The sequence below is a fragment of the Lactuca virosa genome, chromosome 5, assembly GCF_052849685.1.
Source record: "Lactuca virosa cultivar CGN04683 chromosome 5, Lactuca_virosa_CGN04683_v6, whole genome shotgun sequence".
NCBI classification, from domain to species: Eukaryota; Viridiplantae; Streptophyta; class Magnoliopsida; order Asterales; family Asteraceae; genus Lactuca; species Lactuca virosa.
This window is the reverse complement of record NC_136430.1, coordinates 294,768,189-294,785,258: the sequence shown is the minus strand read 5'-3', so window position 1 is coordinate 294,785,258 and position 17,070 is coordinate 294,768,189. Positions and strand designations below refer to the sequence as shown.

The window sequence follows — 17,070 nt, the reverse complement described above, 5'->3', positions numbered from 1 at the left end:
TAGCAGGTTATATTTCTGTTGCGTTTTTTTGGTTGAACGAACCATTTCAACATTTTCTTTTTCTATCTATTTACACATAAAAATTATGATTTTGTGTTTTTGAGTTTTGTTCTCCAGAATTCAAAAATATCGCCAAAATCGAATACCTTTTGTCCTGATTTAACTGATTTTGGTGTTGCTTTCGATTCCATGTGCTAGGGCTCATACAATCTTGAGGTTTTCAATCTTGCAGTACAAACGAGAGAAAGCTTTGTTTTTTTTTCTAACTTGGTTTGATTTTTCAGTTTTCTTCTCCATAATAATGAACAAACGCCATTAGCCACAAAAATCGTTTTTTTCAGGTCCAAAAAGCTGGAACGGTGCATCCCATGGATGTTAGACGAAACTCTGATTTTACTTGGTGTTTTAGAATATTAGCAGGTTATATTTCTATTGCGTTTTTTTGATTGAACGAACCATTTCAGCATTTTCTTTTTCTATCTATTTACACATAAAAATTATGATTTTGTGTTTTTGAGTTTTGTTCTCCAGAATTCAAAAATATCGCCAAAATCGAATACCTTTTGTCCTGATTTAACTGATTTTGGTGTTGCTTTCGATTCCATGTGCTAGGGCTCATACAATCTTGAGGTTTTCAATCTTGCAGTACAAACGAGAGAAAGCTTTGTTTTTTTTTCTAACTTGGTTTGATTTTTCAGTTTTCTTCTCCATAATAATGAACAAACGCCATTAGCCACAAAAATCGTTTTTTTCAGGTCCAAAAAGCTGGAACGGTGCATCCCATGGATGTTAGACGAAACTCTGATTTTACTTGGTGTTTTAGAATATTAGCAGGTTATATTTCTGTTGCGTTTTTTTGGTTGAACGAACCATTTCAACATTTTCTTTTTCTATCTATTTACACATAAAAAATCTGATTTTGTGATTTTTTCTTCTATTGTATATATGAAATGCAAGCAGATCAAGAAAGAATGATATCAGATTTGCACCAACAAACTTTTACGTTATTTAGGTATACTTGTTGGTGTTTATTTATATATTCATGATTAACTCATAATTTATGTTATTTTTTTTTCATATCTGATGAAAGTGTGTGATTAATTGTTAAAGAAATACTTATTGAAGGTAGTTGATATTTTTCTAAACTCTTCATATATTTTTGCTGAGGTTTTTTTTCTATATGATATCATTATAAAATTTAAACTTTTAATTGAATCAAATTTTTATGAAACTTTTTTACCCTTAGAAATTGCATTATGCTTTTATTTAAATATATATGATCGTATTTATTCCTTTGTAAAATACAAAGTAAGAAATATCATCATACTTTAAATGGCACCTTTATTTGATTTAAAGAACAAAAAATGAAACCTTTTTATGAAAGGTATATAATGGCATCCTATTGTATGGTATATGTATGTAATCATGTGTGTATGTAAAAGTATAATGCAATTATAAATATTTTATTACAAGCATCAGTATTTCTTTTTAAAAAAGTTAGAAATAGCATCATACTTGCATTGAATCTCTTTATAGCATCTTATTTTTCATGCTTATTTAAATACAAAGCATGAAATAGGATCAAACTTTCTTTTATTCATGTTTTATAATGTGCTATTTTTTATTTAACTGAAATGAAATTATGAAGCTTTAAGGCAACAATTAAAGTTAGCTTATTTTTATATAATGCACTATTTGATGCTATATTGTGCTTTGTAAATACAAACTTTCATTGATTCCTTTTTTTAGTGTTGTTTTCTAATATATTTTAAATACAAGGCATGAAATAACATCATAATTTCTTTGATCCAATTTTTATAATGCACTGTTTTTTCTCATTGAAATGAAAGTAAGATACTCTTAAGTCTACAATTAAAGTACGATGCAAATATGTATACAATTCATGATTGTTTTATGATGGCTTATATTTTAACTTTTTTTGCTAGGTACAAGTTTTTGATGTGTTTGGACAACCTTCAAAATAAGTAGGGGTAGAAATATGATATTTTTTCTATTATGTAATCCGTTAATAAGTGTGTAATTGTATGTATGTATGTTAAAGTAAGGTTAAATGATAAAGAATTCGTGAAAGTACCTTGTTATTTCCCAGTTTTTAAAATACAAAGTAGGAAATAACATCGTACTTTCATGATTATGTCGGCATTGAAGTACAATGATATTTCTTGCCCTTCCTTGTAAGGAATAAGAAATATCATCTTATTTTAATTGATTACATTATAATATAACCAAAAATTGAAATTATGATGCTATTTCTTGCATTGTAAACATTGATCATACAAGTTTTGTATAATATCATATTTTCTCACTTTTTAGTGTCATAACATTCTAAATTTATTTATATGTTTTTGAATTTGTTAATGTGAAAGTAGGATGCTTTATTAAAGAATAGAATAAAAAAAATTAATGCATATCTTAAATGTTAAGGTACATTTTTTATATTATGTGTTTATGTGAAAGTAGGAATTTATTATAACGAATAAAATAAAACAAATAAAGGTATTTCGTTTTTTTTAAACACAAATTGATTGCATGTCAAAAAAGTAGTTTTCTGGTTGCAAAGTATTTTATTAGGTACAAATGTTGCCAGTAATAGTATTGTTGACTCTGAAAACAGCAATGTAGTAGGTAAAATCCATGTCAAAAACAGTAAATTAGTAGGTAAATGGGTGGTCATAAATAGTATTTTTCAGAGTGTCTAAAATAGTTTATTTAACAGTCAACAGTAGAATATTAGGTAAAAGCATGTAAAAAGAAAACAATAATTTATAGACTCATAAAAAAAGTCTTATAGACTGTAAAATAAACTGTTTAATAGACAATAACAACAGTTTGTATAAACTGTCGTAAAGTAAAGTCTACTTTTGATAGCCTAAAGCCTAATTGAAACACTATTTTTTAAAGTCTACTTTTGACAGCCTAAAGCCTAATTGAAACACTATTTTCTGAAGTCTACTTTTGACAGCCTAAAGCCTAATTGAAACACTATTTTATAGACCATCAAAATCAGTACTAGCAAAAGATTCCAAAAGTAAAACCAATATAAATATGTTCATTGGTTGATAAACAAATTGTAGAAGTTGAGTTTTAAAAAAACAGGTATGCTTCCTTTTTCTTTCTGTTGTATTTTGATATACAAAAATCAAATCGTAATTTCTATTTTTAATAATGAGTGATGTGTTACCTACAACAAATTTTTAGTGTATGCTTTAGAGTAACATTTACAATTTTGTTTAAATTTGATTAATTTCTATTTTTAATATAAAGTGATGTGTATTGATTTTTTTTTTCATTTACCTAGCAACAAGTTTTTAGTCTATACTTTAGAGTAACACTTACAATTTTGTTTATATTTGATTTGGTTTTTAACAACTTATTTTTGTTTTTAATCTTGTCTATGATGCAGGCCGGTGCTTACTTTTGACTTGTGACCAAAATAGAGGTAAATTGGAAGTCTTTTTATTTACATTATTCATCTTGTTTAAATATCATTATGCTTTTTTGCTACATATTTTATTCTATTATATTTTAATATAATATTAGTTTTTCCTACATGTATAACTTGATAATACTATGTAGTTTCTTTTATTTACATGTTTTATTTTGTTTACATATCATTATCTTTTTTTGCTACATGTTATACTCTATATAATTTCTTTTATATTTATTCATTATAACAAATGTAAATCATTTAAAATATAAGTATAAACCATTTAAAGCTAATGATGTAAAAGTGGATGCAAATTTAAACAAGACCAAATGTAAGAAATAGAGATATTAATAGTATAATATTTATAGAAATATATTATATGAATAGTTATTATTTTTTATTGGTTTTAGTTTAATATGTTGTTATTAAAATATAACAAAGAATAAAATCTTGTAGCAGTTATGATATCAAATTAGGTTTGTCAAAACTTTTAACATTGTAAATGAAAGTCTAAAATATTATATATCTGTATTTTCTGTTGTTTATTTTAATAATTATAAATACAATATTTATTGTTATAAACATTATGAATCTTTTTAATATTTAAATTAATATTGTAAATGAAAGTCTGAAATATTTTATATTTGTAATTTCTATTGTTTATTTTAATAATTATAAATACAATATTTATTGTTATGAACATTATGAATCTTTTTAATATTTAAATTAATAATATTGTTATCAATTATTTAACTTTTACATTTTATTTTAAAGTTTGTAGAAAATGGATATGTATTTCAATGTTAACTCTTTTCGGTCACTCAATAGTCCATATGCATGGTATAATTTCGCTTGCGTCCGGATTGATTTTGTTTGGGTGGATACAAGGGAAAACAGACAAATTATGCTTGTAATTGACCAAAATGTAAGTTCCAAATATATATATATATATATATATATATATATATATATATATATATATATAATGCTTAATTTCACCATATAAAGAGTATTTCTATTACTATTTTTTAACAATTTTTTTATTAACTAGAGAGAAGAAATGGTGGTGGTTGTGCCTAGCTCTTTAATAGGAAGATACCTAGAAAGAGGTATGGAAGGCCGCTTATATTCTATAAATCATTTTAAACTCAATTCCACTCCCGATGACTTCCCCAAGTATGAAGGATACAACTTTGTTGATGATCAATATGTCATAATTGTCAACCAAGCTACCCGATTTACTCTACTTGAGCCGGTCATTGAAAATCATTTTCCGATTTATCCATTGGTTGAGTCTATTGAATATCTGGTGAGAAATCCACGTAAACGAAATCTGATCGGTAATTCTTAAATAGTTATTACAATATAATATTTAACTCATTTTTTTAAAAATAACTAAAATTTGTTTTACTTAAATGGTGGTTTAGATGTTGTTGGTAAAGTTATTGATGGCCGTCTTTTACACCATGACTGTGCGGTTGATTTACTTCTTCAAGATCAATCGTAAGCTTTTATATTATTATTATCATTATTATTATTAAGAGTTTAATTATAACTACTATTAAAAGTAATATTTCAAATTATTATAGTGGCTATGTAATTCAGCTTATTTTGAACGATGGTCCTGAAGCCTTACCTTTTAAACTCGCACGATCAATTCAAGGGAAATGGATCATATATGTATCTCGTGTTAAATATCGAAGCCGAGGGGGGAGTAAGTATAAACTTTTCAGTTCAAATCATTTGACAAATTAAATTTTTTTATTATCCATATGAAGTATTTATGTATAAAAATTAATTTCAGTGAACTTTTTGGAGTCTACTTCCATTTCGAGGGTTGCATATGAGCCGGTTATGACAGAAGCAAATTCTATTAGGGCGATTTATGGATGATATAATTATGTATTTCAATTTTAAAAATAAAAAACTTAAGAACGTTTGGTGGTGGTTTTTTTATGTAAAAATATTAGCTATTGGTATTTTGTTGTTGTAACCTTAATATATCTATTATGTTGCAATTTATTATCTTTGATCTATATTATTCAAGTATTGAACAAATTTATGTATTGAGTTGGTAGATATAATATGCTTTTTATTTATGTTTTATAAACTTATAGTGTGAAATGGGGACCCAAGATAGTGAAAATGAAAATGACGATTTGACCTAAATTTCTTTAGATATCGAAAAAGGTATGCATAATATATTAATGATAATCATATATTGATTTTTCTTAATTTGAACTAAAAAACTTATAAGAAAAAGGATTGTATTATTAATATTATTGCAGAAAGAAGAAAACGATACAAGAAAGAATATTGGAAAACACGATTTACGCAAAACAAAAAGCAAAAGGTTGTTTTTGTGAGGAACCCCAAAGTAGTGCAGAAAAACGAAAAAAAGCTAATCGTGAATATTATGTACGAATTAAGACCAAACAACAATTAGAAAAGATACCATTACAAAACTTGGAAAACCAATGTAGTGGTGGAATAATGCTATCCGCAAATAACCATTCAACCTCACATGGTACTCGAGCCAGAGACAAAGAAAATATTATGCCGCGTAGTAAGGATAAAGCTGCTCAAAATAGGAAAGATACTAACAAAAAGTATTATGAACGCAACAAAGAAAAAAGGAGAATGCTTGAAAGAGATCACCAACAAAGAAACAATGAAAGTATATTTGCTACTGCAGAGGTCATTCACAAACATCATGTTACATGTGCTGAAGAAAACAACCAAATATATTCGGGGTTAACACACGAAACATTAGATGGTTAGTCCTAATTTAATTCTACAACAAATTTTAGTATAAACCATCATTATTTAAAATGAACAATTACATCTTTTTTATCTTTCATTTAAAATAGTTGTTTTTTCATATATTATAGAAGTTGGAGGTTGTAGCGAGGTCCATGTCAATCAAGTAATTCCAGATGACATTCTTCTAGAGGATCCATACCATTCTATTTTCGATGGTATCCCTGAAGTACATTCTATTTTGGAGGGAAGTAATATATGTGTTCATTGTGGAGCCAAACGGTTCAAACATGAATTCGCTACTTTTTGTTGCATGAGTGGGAAAACAAAGTTGGCATCTTCCCAAATTCCTGATGAGTTATATCGTCTTTTTACATCAGAAGAGGAGTCAAGCAAAATATTTAGAGATAATATACGTGCTTACAATACAAACTTTTCTTTCACATCCATGGGAGTAGAGTTGGATGATGATTTGAGCAATATGAAATCCGGAGTATATACATTTCGTGCGAACGGAGCAATATATCACAGAATTAATCAGTTAGTACCGAGGGATGGATTACCTAGGTACTTACAATTATATTTCTATGATTCTGAAACCGACTTTACGCATAGACTTCAATGGACAAATATTGATCGAAAGATCATTCAAGTGTTGGTGGGCGTTCTTTCAACAAACCCGTATGCTACAACGTTTTGAAGCCTTCGTGAGCTAGGACCTCTCGATACCTATAGAGTCACTTTGAACGCATCAGTGGAACTTGACCAAAGGGTATACAATCGACCGACCACATCTGAGGTTTGGATATAATAATTATTTCTCTTAATTTCAAGTCATCATATCAGTTATCGTATTACATATTCACCATTCTAAAATCACAAATTATATAGGTTGCTGGTATTTGGGTAGAAGGTAATGACAACATAACAACATATAAAAGAAGCATTGTTGTATATGGGAGATCTGACTATAGTACACAAATTCAACCTTACGAAGGTTGTTATGATCCTTTGTCTTATCCATTGTTCTTTCCTAATGGTGAGTCTGGTTGGCATGCAAAAATAGCAAGGGATGGGGTGTCCATCAATGAAGTTGTGGGTAATGAAGAAAATATTGTGGATGATTTAGAAGGTACATACATTTTTGAAATATGAAAATGAATGATTTCGGTAAAAATATACATAAATACAAAATTTACATGTTTCTAACATTACCCTTATGCAGGGGCTAAGTCAAAGAAGGGTAGGAATACCGTAACAATGCGTGAGTACTACTGTTACAAATTCCAGATTCGTTCATCTAAAAATTTAATTCTATTGGGAAGAAGATTGCTACAACAATTTGTGGTAGATATCTACATAAAGATCGAGACTTCACGCTTGCTTTTTTGTAAGCTAAACCAAAAGAAGATAAGATCTGACCTTTACCAAGGAATTGTTGACTGTGTCAATGCCGGTGAAGTTGAACCAAGTAGAGTCGGTTAACGGATAGTCTTACCTGCATCTTTAATCGGTGGACCACGTAACATGCGACGAAGGTTCCTAGATGCAATTACGCTAGTTCAAGATGACGGAAAGCCTGATATATTCCTTAAAGTAACATGCAATCCAAACTGGCCAGAAATTGTTGATGATTTGAAACCCGGGCAAAGTGCACAAGATCGACCAGACCTTGTATCAAGAGTGTTTCGTGCAAAATTAGAGGATCTAAAGGACCAACTTCTAAAGCACCATATCCTGGGTGTGGTTCGAGCATATGTTTATGTGGTGGAGTTTCAAAAGCGTGGTTTGCCACATGCACATTTCCTCTTGATAATGAGACCAGAACACAAGATGACAAATGCTGACCATTATGACAAAATGGTGTGTGCTGAACTTCCCGATCCGAAAAAGTATCCCAAAATGCACGAAATTGTTGTGAAGCACATGATCCACGGTCCTTGTGGTCATTTACGAGAAACCACTCCATGTATGCAAGGAGAGCCAAAACAATGTCGGTGGAGATATCCTAGACAATTTAATGAAGCGACGACACAAGGAGAAGACTCATATCCATTATATAGGAGGAGAAACAATGGGATAGAGGTCAACGTACGAGGAAATACACTTGATAACAGATGGGTGGTACCATATAACCCGAAGCTGTTAATGATGTTCAATTGCCACATGAATGTCGAGGTTTGCTCGAGCATAAAATCTGTGAAATATGCTTTTAAATACGTTTACAAGGGACATGACAAACAAGTTGTCCACATTGATCAAGATGGAGCGGAACCCATCATCAATGAGATTAAAAGATATCAAGATGCACGTTACGTCTCACCCCCCGAGGCAATATGGAGGATTTTTAGCTTTGCGCTTTCTCAAATCCACCCTTTCGTCATGTCTTTGCATCTTCATCTCCCGAACCAACAATTGGTTAGATTCTCAGATAATGATTCAATGATTGATATTGTGGACAGGGAGAAAGATAAGAGTTCAATGTTGACCGCATTTTTTGACATGAATAAAATGGATGAGATTGCGAGGCAATATCTATATAAAGAATTCCCAAGATACTTTACATGGAATTCAACCAAACGTTGTTGGAAGCAAAGGAAAAAAGGAGCAATGAGAGGCCGATTGGTTTCTGCTAACCCTGCCGAAGGAGAGAGATACTACCTACGGGTTCTCCTATCACATGTTAGAGGGCCAACATGCTTTGAAGATCTTTACACGGTGAACAACGTGTTACATCCAGCATTTCGTAAAGCTGCTCTTGAGAGAGGGTTAATAGAGACCGATGATAACCTATCTCAATGTCTTACTGAGGCTTCATTATATCAATTTCCAGGTGCTCTTAGAAGGTTATTTGCAACTATACTCATTTATTGCGAACCCGGAGATGTTTGCAAGTTATGGGATGACCAATATAATTCACTTTCTGAAGATTATATGCGACAATGTGAAAGTGTTGAGCGAGTTCAAACCATGGTTCTTATGGATATCTCTATAATTTTGCAATCTATGGGTAAGCATCTCAATGAGTTTGATCTTCCTATGTTAAATACAAACATCAATTTGGAATCTGGAGATTATCGCGAGGTCCAAGAGGAGTACTCCATCGTTGTGGATGATGAGCACCTTCGTGCAAAAGATTCTCTCAATACCGACCAAAAAAATGCATATGATGAGATCATGACCCACGTTAATCAGAATCGTCCGGGTGTGTTTTTTATAGATGGTCCTGGTGGAACTGGAAAAACATTTTTGTACAAAGCCTTACTTGCCGAGGTTCGTTCCCATGGTCATATTGCACTTGCGACAGCTTCATCTGGTGTTGCAGCTAATAATATGCCCGGGGGGAGAACATCTCACTCGCGGTTTAAGATTCCGATAAATCTTGATAATAACTCAATGTGCAAAATCAATCAGCAAAGTGGGGTTGCTCAACTACTTCGTTTGGCCAAAATAATCATATGGGATGAAGCATCAATGGCGAATAGGCAAGCAATAGAGGCGGTGGATCGAACGATGCAAGACATTACAAAGGTGAGCCTCCCTTTTGGTGGAAAGATAATGATCTTGGGAGGTGATTTTAGGCAGGTGTTACCAGTAATCAGACGTGGTACTAGAGCACAGATTGTAGACGCCAGCTTGAGGATGTCACCTCTTTGGTCTTTGATTAAAAAAATACGTTTAACTATAAATATGAGAGCACTGGCCGATCCATGGTTTTCAGATTTTTTGATACGAATTGGCAACGGAGATGAAGAAACCATCGATGAAAGTTTTGTCCGAATACCTGATGATATGTGCATTCCTTACACCGACCAAGACAAATCAAAAAACGAGTTGATTAATGCAATCTTTCCTTCTTTGCACATCAATGGAGGCTCTTCAGAGTATATTATTTCCAGGGCGATACTATCAACAAAAAATGAAAGTGTTGATGAAATTAATGATCAACTGATTGATAGGTTTTGTGGAGAGGAGAGGATTTACTATAGTTTTGATGAGGCAGAAGATGATAAGAACAATTTCTATCCGATGGAATTCTTAAACTCTATAAATATAAGTGGTTTACCTCCTCATTACCTTCGACTCAAAACTGGATGCCCTATAATACTATTAAGGAATATTGATCCTTCGAATGGTTTATGTAATGGCACAAGATTGATATGCATAGGTTTTCAGATGAACGTGATCGATGCGGAAATAGCGGTTGGCCTTCATGCCGGAAAACGAGTTTTTTTTACCAAGAATCCCTCTTTGTCCATCCGATGATGACATGTTTCGATTCAAATTGAAAAGAAAACAGTTTCCAATTCGGCTTAGCTTTGCTATGACAATCAATAAAGCTCAAGGCCAAACAATTCCAAACGTTGATGTTTATCTACCAGAGTCAGTATTCTCGCATGGGCAACTTTATGTGGCGCTTTCCAGAGGGATATCCCGTGAGAATACAAAGGTCTTAGTGAAACCTACAAAAGAATTTCAGGGGAGAGGAATTTACACATCAAATGTGGTGTATCAAGAAGTTCTGCGTGATATATAAGATCAAATTTTGTATAAACCTTATCGATATATATTAAAATGGTAATGATATTTTTCAAATTATTTGTGTTCTTAAAAATATTTATTTGCTATATATAACTAATTGAAAAAATTCAATGAAATAAAACCATTCCTCAATATAACTATTCATTTAATTATGAATGTGATGAAATGTTTTTACATAATTCTTGTGAAAAAAATTAAAAATAACAAGTCTTTTACATTAAATGATTATAAGCATTTGTTGTATGAATTGGTAAAAAAGAAAACATATTTTGATTCCTTTTAAAATTTATAAACAACAAAAGAAAAAACTCTCATATTGGAGGAAGATTGGAAACATGATGGTTTTCATTTATTATCATATACGATTACAGTCGCACCACCTCACCGAGATAACTTTTCACCTAACAACAACTAATTGGAGCCTAGAAACTTTTTGTCGAAAGGAACAATAGCCGTCGCCGCATCGCGCGGGTACCCCACTAGTATATATATATATATATATATATATATATATATATATATATATATATATATATATATATATATATATATATATATATATATATAAACATTTTTAACATCACATTTATAGCATATTATTATTATTATTTTGAGCTATTATAATTATAGATAAAGATTAGACTTATGCATGTTATTATTTAAATGTTTACACATTCAACTGTTTTTTAACTTATGGTTATTAATATGTAATGTCTTTTTATTTATTCTTATCTATACACATTGTAGCTATATTAGTAGTATATAAGTAAGTTGTGATAGAAAAATTTGTCGAAGAGATTTTTGATTTTAAATATGAAGCGTCGAAAAAATGTGTTTTATCTCATCAATGGTTATTACAACACGATTTGTTTTAGGGGATGATAATGATTATGTATACCAAATGTATGTTGAATTCTATATATATTTTTATGATTTATAAGGGTTTAATAAGTTTTGTTTGATATAAATGTTATAGTAGATGTTGCAATGGTTTTATGTAATTAAAAGCTGTAGTTTTTTTCCATACTATTTGTTATTCGTTATATTAGATATTAGCATACGTTTTTAAACAATTTACACAACTTAAAGCGGTTTATAGTTTTTTGGTGTGATAGTATCACCAGCTAGAGAGATAAAATGTGTCAAAACAACTTTACTTTTATTTTTCACACAACTTTACATATAAAGCAGTCCATTCAAATGAATATGGTTCAAGATAAGCCATATATCTTGAACCATATTCATTTGAAACCATCAAACTCTTCAACTTATTATAATTAATTGATATAATAATTGAAATATTTTATCTATATAAGAACATTATTTCAGATGTTTGGTTACCCATATTTGCTTTCTTGCATCAATATTATTAGTGATGAGCATATAATGCAGATTGAGTAGTAAAGTCTTGTGCTAGAAATGCATAAGCGGGTAAAGAGTACATGTATTGAGCTAGCAAAGAAGTAATAACCCTTAATGTAACGTACGAAAAATAAGACCCAAATATTTTCATTTTTAAATTAATAAAACGGTAATCCAAAACATCTTCATAAACTCAATACATATCCAAGTGTATGAATACATCATAAAATATCAGAGTAAATCACAAAAGGTGGAATAAGGTGGTGTGTGCTCTACAATCATCCCGAGCTCTTCACTTTTGAGCCAGAAGTACCTGAAACAAAAACTTAAAACCGTACATATCAACATATACTGGGCCCCCACGCGACATCGAGCCCCGCTCGACATCGGGTCCCGCCCGGTATCGGGCCCCGCCGGCATCCAGCCCCTCTCGGTATACACATAACATATAAACATGTAATCATACAACATATGCGATAATCACAAAGATAATAGCATACAATATACTCATCAGGCCCCGCCTGGCATTGGGCCCTGCCCGGCATCGGGCCTTGCCCGTTAACATACGAGCGTATAACACATGCAAGAGTCACACAGACATCTAGCATCCTAACGTAACAAATCATGGGCTAGCATTGGTGCCTTCGACCCGCTAAACACAGAGAGGAAAATCACCTCAAGCTGCTGAATCACTCGAATGATCTCTGACAGCTGGTCTGGAAAATCCCCGCGCTATAAATATCAAATAACATCCAATTGTAAATTGGATTCTGACCCATAACCAAGAGTCTAAACTAGTTGGCCCAATACCAGGGTAAAAGACCATTTTACCCTTTATCCAACTTAGCATGAAGCCAAGGCCCAATTTAAATACTCAAAAGGCCCAAATCCTAAATGATGCCCTAAAGCCCAATACATGGCCCAATTTTCCAAATTAGGCCCAAAACCCATCATGAGCCTAAAATCCAAAGAAGCCTAATATAGAAGTCACAAGCCCAAATCAGAAGTCTAATGGCTCAAGTAGGCCCAAACTTTCAAATTCATACCATGACCCAATACTGAAAATGGCCAAGCCTAAAACCGTCTCTGCTGAGTATGCAGGGCGTACTCAGCTCGTATGCTTAGCGTACTCCAATTGGGGCTAGTACTTGCAACGTACCTGCCGAGTACGCCCAACGTACTCCCCTGTTAGCCACCTTTCTCCATTAAGCACTTAATCAGTTAAGTTATTTCTCCAAACTCATAGGTCCAATCCGTAAAGGTGACTTATCATGTAAAGTTGGGAACGTTGGGAACTTTACATACATGCATGGAAAAAAGGGACTCAAAAGCTCAAAAAGTACTTAAAAAAGGTCTTAATACATGCATGGGTCAAGATACACCATAATGCTTGCATTTTTATGCATATGGGGCCCCTAAAACGTCCAGATCTAAGGGCCAAGCTTCTAAAACAACCTTTACTCACAAGTACCAACCAAAAGGGGCCAAAAAGATGCACAAATGATCCATGAACTAGATCTGACATAGAAGAGCACAAAGGTGTAAGATTTTTACTTCAAAAGCTTGCAAATGTGAAAGTGATCCTAGATCTTCAAGCTTAATCAACTTCTCCAAGGGCTCATCTTCTTCTTATTTACCTTAAGACACCAAAAATCTCTTTAGCAAGCTCACAAACTCACTAAAACACTTAGTGTTTCGTTCTCTGGGACAAGGAGGATGGAGGATTGTCTAAAATGTCTAGGGAATGAGACTAAGTTGTTTAAATAGGGCACAAACCCTAAAAGTTAGGGTTTGTCCCATGCCAGCGTACGCCATTCGTACTCCACGTACGCCTCGCGTACGTCGGTGTTATCTGCGATCTGGCATCGGGCTAGTACGCGAAGCGTACCACTTAGTACGCCCCGCGTACTAGCTAAAGGACCAAAATGCAAGGTTTTCAATAAGGAGGGTTGAATGCAAAACTTACCAGAATTGAATGTTATAATTCTCCCCCACTTGAATCAAACTTCGTCCTTAAAGTCCGCTGCTCCAAATAACTTCGGGTAGTGCTTCCTCATCTCATCCTATGGCTCCCACGTCCATTCTGAACCCTTACGATGCTGCCATTGGACTTTCACCAACTCAATAACCTTGTTCCTCAAGGTTTTCATCTTCCGGTCAAGAATCGCCACCGATCTCTTAATATAATTCAAGCGATTATCCACCTGAATATCCTCCAATTAAACCACTGCGGAATCATCCACTAAACACTTCCGCAACTGAGATACATGAAACATACTATGCATCTGATTGATCTCCTCGGGAAGATCCAAGTGATATGCAACCCGGTCCACCCGGGCCAAAACCCTGAAAGGATCGATATACATGGGGCCCAACTTGCCCCTCTTCCTGAATTGAATGACATCTTTCCAAGGTGACACCTTCAGGAGAACCATGTCACCAACCTAGAACTCTAGATCTGATTGGCGCCTGTCTTCATAACTCTTATGCCGACTCTGAGCTGTCTGAAGTCTACTTCGAACCTGCTGTATCAACTCAGTGGTCTTGAGTACTACCTCGGTACTCCCAATAAGTCACTGACCGACCTCGCTCTAACAAATCAAGGTCCTGCATTTCCTCCCGTAGAACATCTCAAAAGGAGGTCGATCGATACTGGCATGATAGTTGTTGTTATACGAAAATTCTACTAACAGAAGACACGTATCCTAATTCCCATCGAAGTATAAAACACATGCCCGAAACATTTCCTCCAAAGTCTGAATAGTCCGCTCACTCTAACTGTCAGTCTGCGGATGGAGACGAGTACCCACCTCGTCACGGAACCTCTTCCAAAATCTGGAGGTGAACCTAACATCACTGTCTGAAACTACCGAAACCGACACCCCATGCTGCACTATAACCTTCCAGATGTATACCTCAGCCAAGTTCTTGTTAGATTAGTGTCTAAGCCTGTAACCATATTTGGTAAGTACTTGACCCAGTTGTGCATGGTCCTTTTGGGTTGCCTTCACCAAAGCAACTTGAATGGAGAAATAACAGAGAAACATGTTATTATGGTTTATTAATATATTATAAGAATAATATATTAAGAGAGAAATCATATTTGTATAATTAACATTGGTCAAGAATTAATTAAGAAATTAATTTTGTGATTGAACTAGGGGGACTGAACTGTAATTATGTGATAGTTACAATGTTGGGCAAGGAAACCCTATGGGATAGGGTGGACGACTTCAAGGGGTTAAAGGCCTTAGAATTCGTCCAAAGATAGGGCTTCTAGAATTATCCTTGGGCTGCTTGGTGGCTAAGCAACCAGATAAGGATAAGGACTGAAACCCTAATTCATACACCTATATAAAGGACCCTTGGCATAAGAAATTCGGCCACTTGATCCCTAGAGTTCCTAGAGCTAAATTTTACCTTTCCTCTCTCTCTCTCTCTCTCTCTCTCTCTTGCTTCTTCAATTGCTCTTGGTGTTTTGTGAGCCATTAGAGGTACTACACTTGTGGTACTTTCTTTCAAAGATAAGAAGATTCAAGAAACTAGTTGTTATTACAATATAACAACAAGAGGTATGTAATTCATTCTTAATTATGATTTCGAAATTACTAGGAGCATGCTTGGTTTCTTTTTGTGTTCATAATGTTGTATGACTAATAGTGAAAACATAGATCCATATCTAGGGTTGCATGCACACATAGGATTGTTTGTATAAAACCCATCAGTGGTATCAGAGCTTTTGGTTTTTGTTTTCAATTAGTTTTATACAAAAGTATGAATTTGACATATTAGGGTTTATAGCCAATAAACCCTAAAGGCATGATTTTCGAAATTAGGGTTCATAAACCCTAGATTTAGAAATTTGATAGGGTTTCCCAAACCCTTTCCTTAGCCTCCAAGATTTCGAATTTTAGGGTTATCCAACCCTAGGGTTTCGAAATTGCCTCCTCCCTAAGATAAGATTCCTAAATTTAAGGGATTTGGATAATGTCATATCTTGTAATTATCCCTTTAATTGTTTTATATGGTAATTATAGTTTTTTTGAATTATCCCACCCCAATTTTCGAATTTTAGGGGATTTAAAGGATTAGGTTAAATTAATTGTTAATTTAATAGATAATCTTTCAAGATTTGATAATTCAAATTAATTGTTTAATTTTGGGATAATTATTAAATCAAAGTTTTAAATATTTAAGATTTTAAAATTAAAAGGTTATAATTTTCGAAAATTTTAAATATGATTAAAACCCTAGTATTTTGAAATGTTTAAAATACACCCTTATACTATTATAATATTATAAGATTAATAATTATATATATGTATAAGATTAAGCTAGTCTTACCGTTAGTAGGCCTCATTCACGAAGTCGATCTATAAGGGGGGTATAAGGTTATGGCCTATAAAATGGCCGTTTAATGGGTGTCCACTCTCACCTACCGCTTCCTTGATTGGTGGAGGGTCGTTAGCCGAACGGGTAGGATAGGGCAAATCTTTCTCACTAATAAGTATAATGAATTATAAAAGTAACTAAATGTTTTTCCAAACAATTCCCAATCTTAGTTACTTTAGGCAAAAGTGAATTGATGCAATTCCATGAAATTACACTTTGTACCCTTGCTAAGACGTTAGTGGAGCATGTGTGGTTAACCGGCACACTAGTTGGGCTCTAAGCAAATGTGGCAAAGGGTGACTCAATGTTTGTCAAAGTTCGATGGAGCGTGCGTGGATAACCGACACATCGAATAGGTGACTGTAACAATGAGGGCACCATGTATATTTGCATGGTTATTCACACCTGCTTTGTGATCCTCGGCATCCCAGTCACAAACTAGAGGGGCATATCGAGATTTAAACATGCCATTGAAAAGTTCAATGAATATCAAAAGATCTAGGAGTTTTCAATACATTTAAAACTTAATCTCTTTTTTCGTTTTTCATGGTCGATAATTAGTAAAT

The 17,070-nt window shown here is 33.1% G+C and overlaps 1 protein-coding gene and 1 long non-coding RNA gene across 2 annotated transcripts; both read left to right on the top strand.

The window, feature by feature from the left end:
- The first annotated feature begins 6,855 nt into the window (after positions 1–6,855).
- Positions 6,856–7,506, top strand: LOC145116662 (uncharacterized). The gene is made up of 3 exons (XR_013712246.1): positions 6,856–7,007; positions 7,100–7,340; positions 7,434–7,506. It is a non-coding gene; the product is annotated as an uncharacterized LOC145116662 (long non-coding RNA).
- A 229-nt stretch (positions 7,507–7,735) lies between these two features.
- LOC145112933 (uncharacterized) lies at positions 7,736–10,474 on the top strand. Its single transcript, XM_079049045.1, has one exon. The coding sequence runs from the start codon at positions 7,736–7,738 to the stop codon at positions 10,472–10,474; it is 2,739 nt and encodes a 912-aa protein (XP_078905171.1).
- Positions 10,475–17,070: the final 6,596 nt, after the last annotated feature.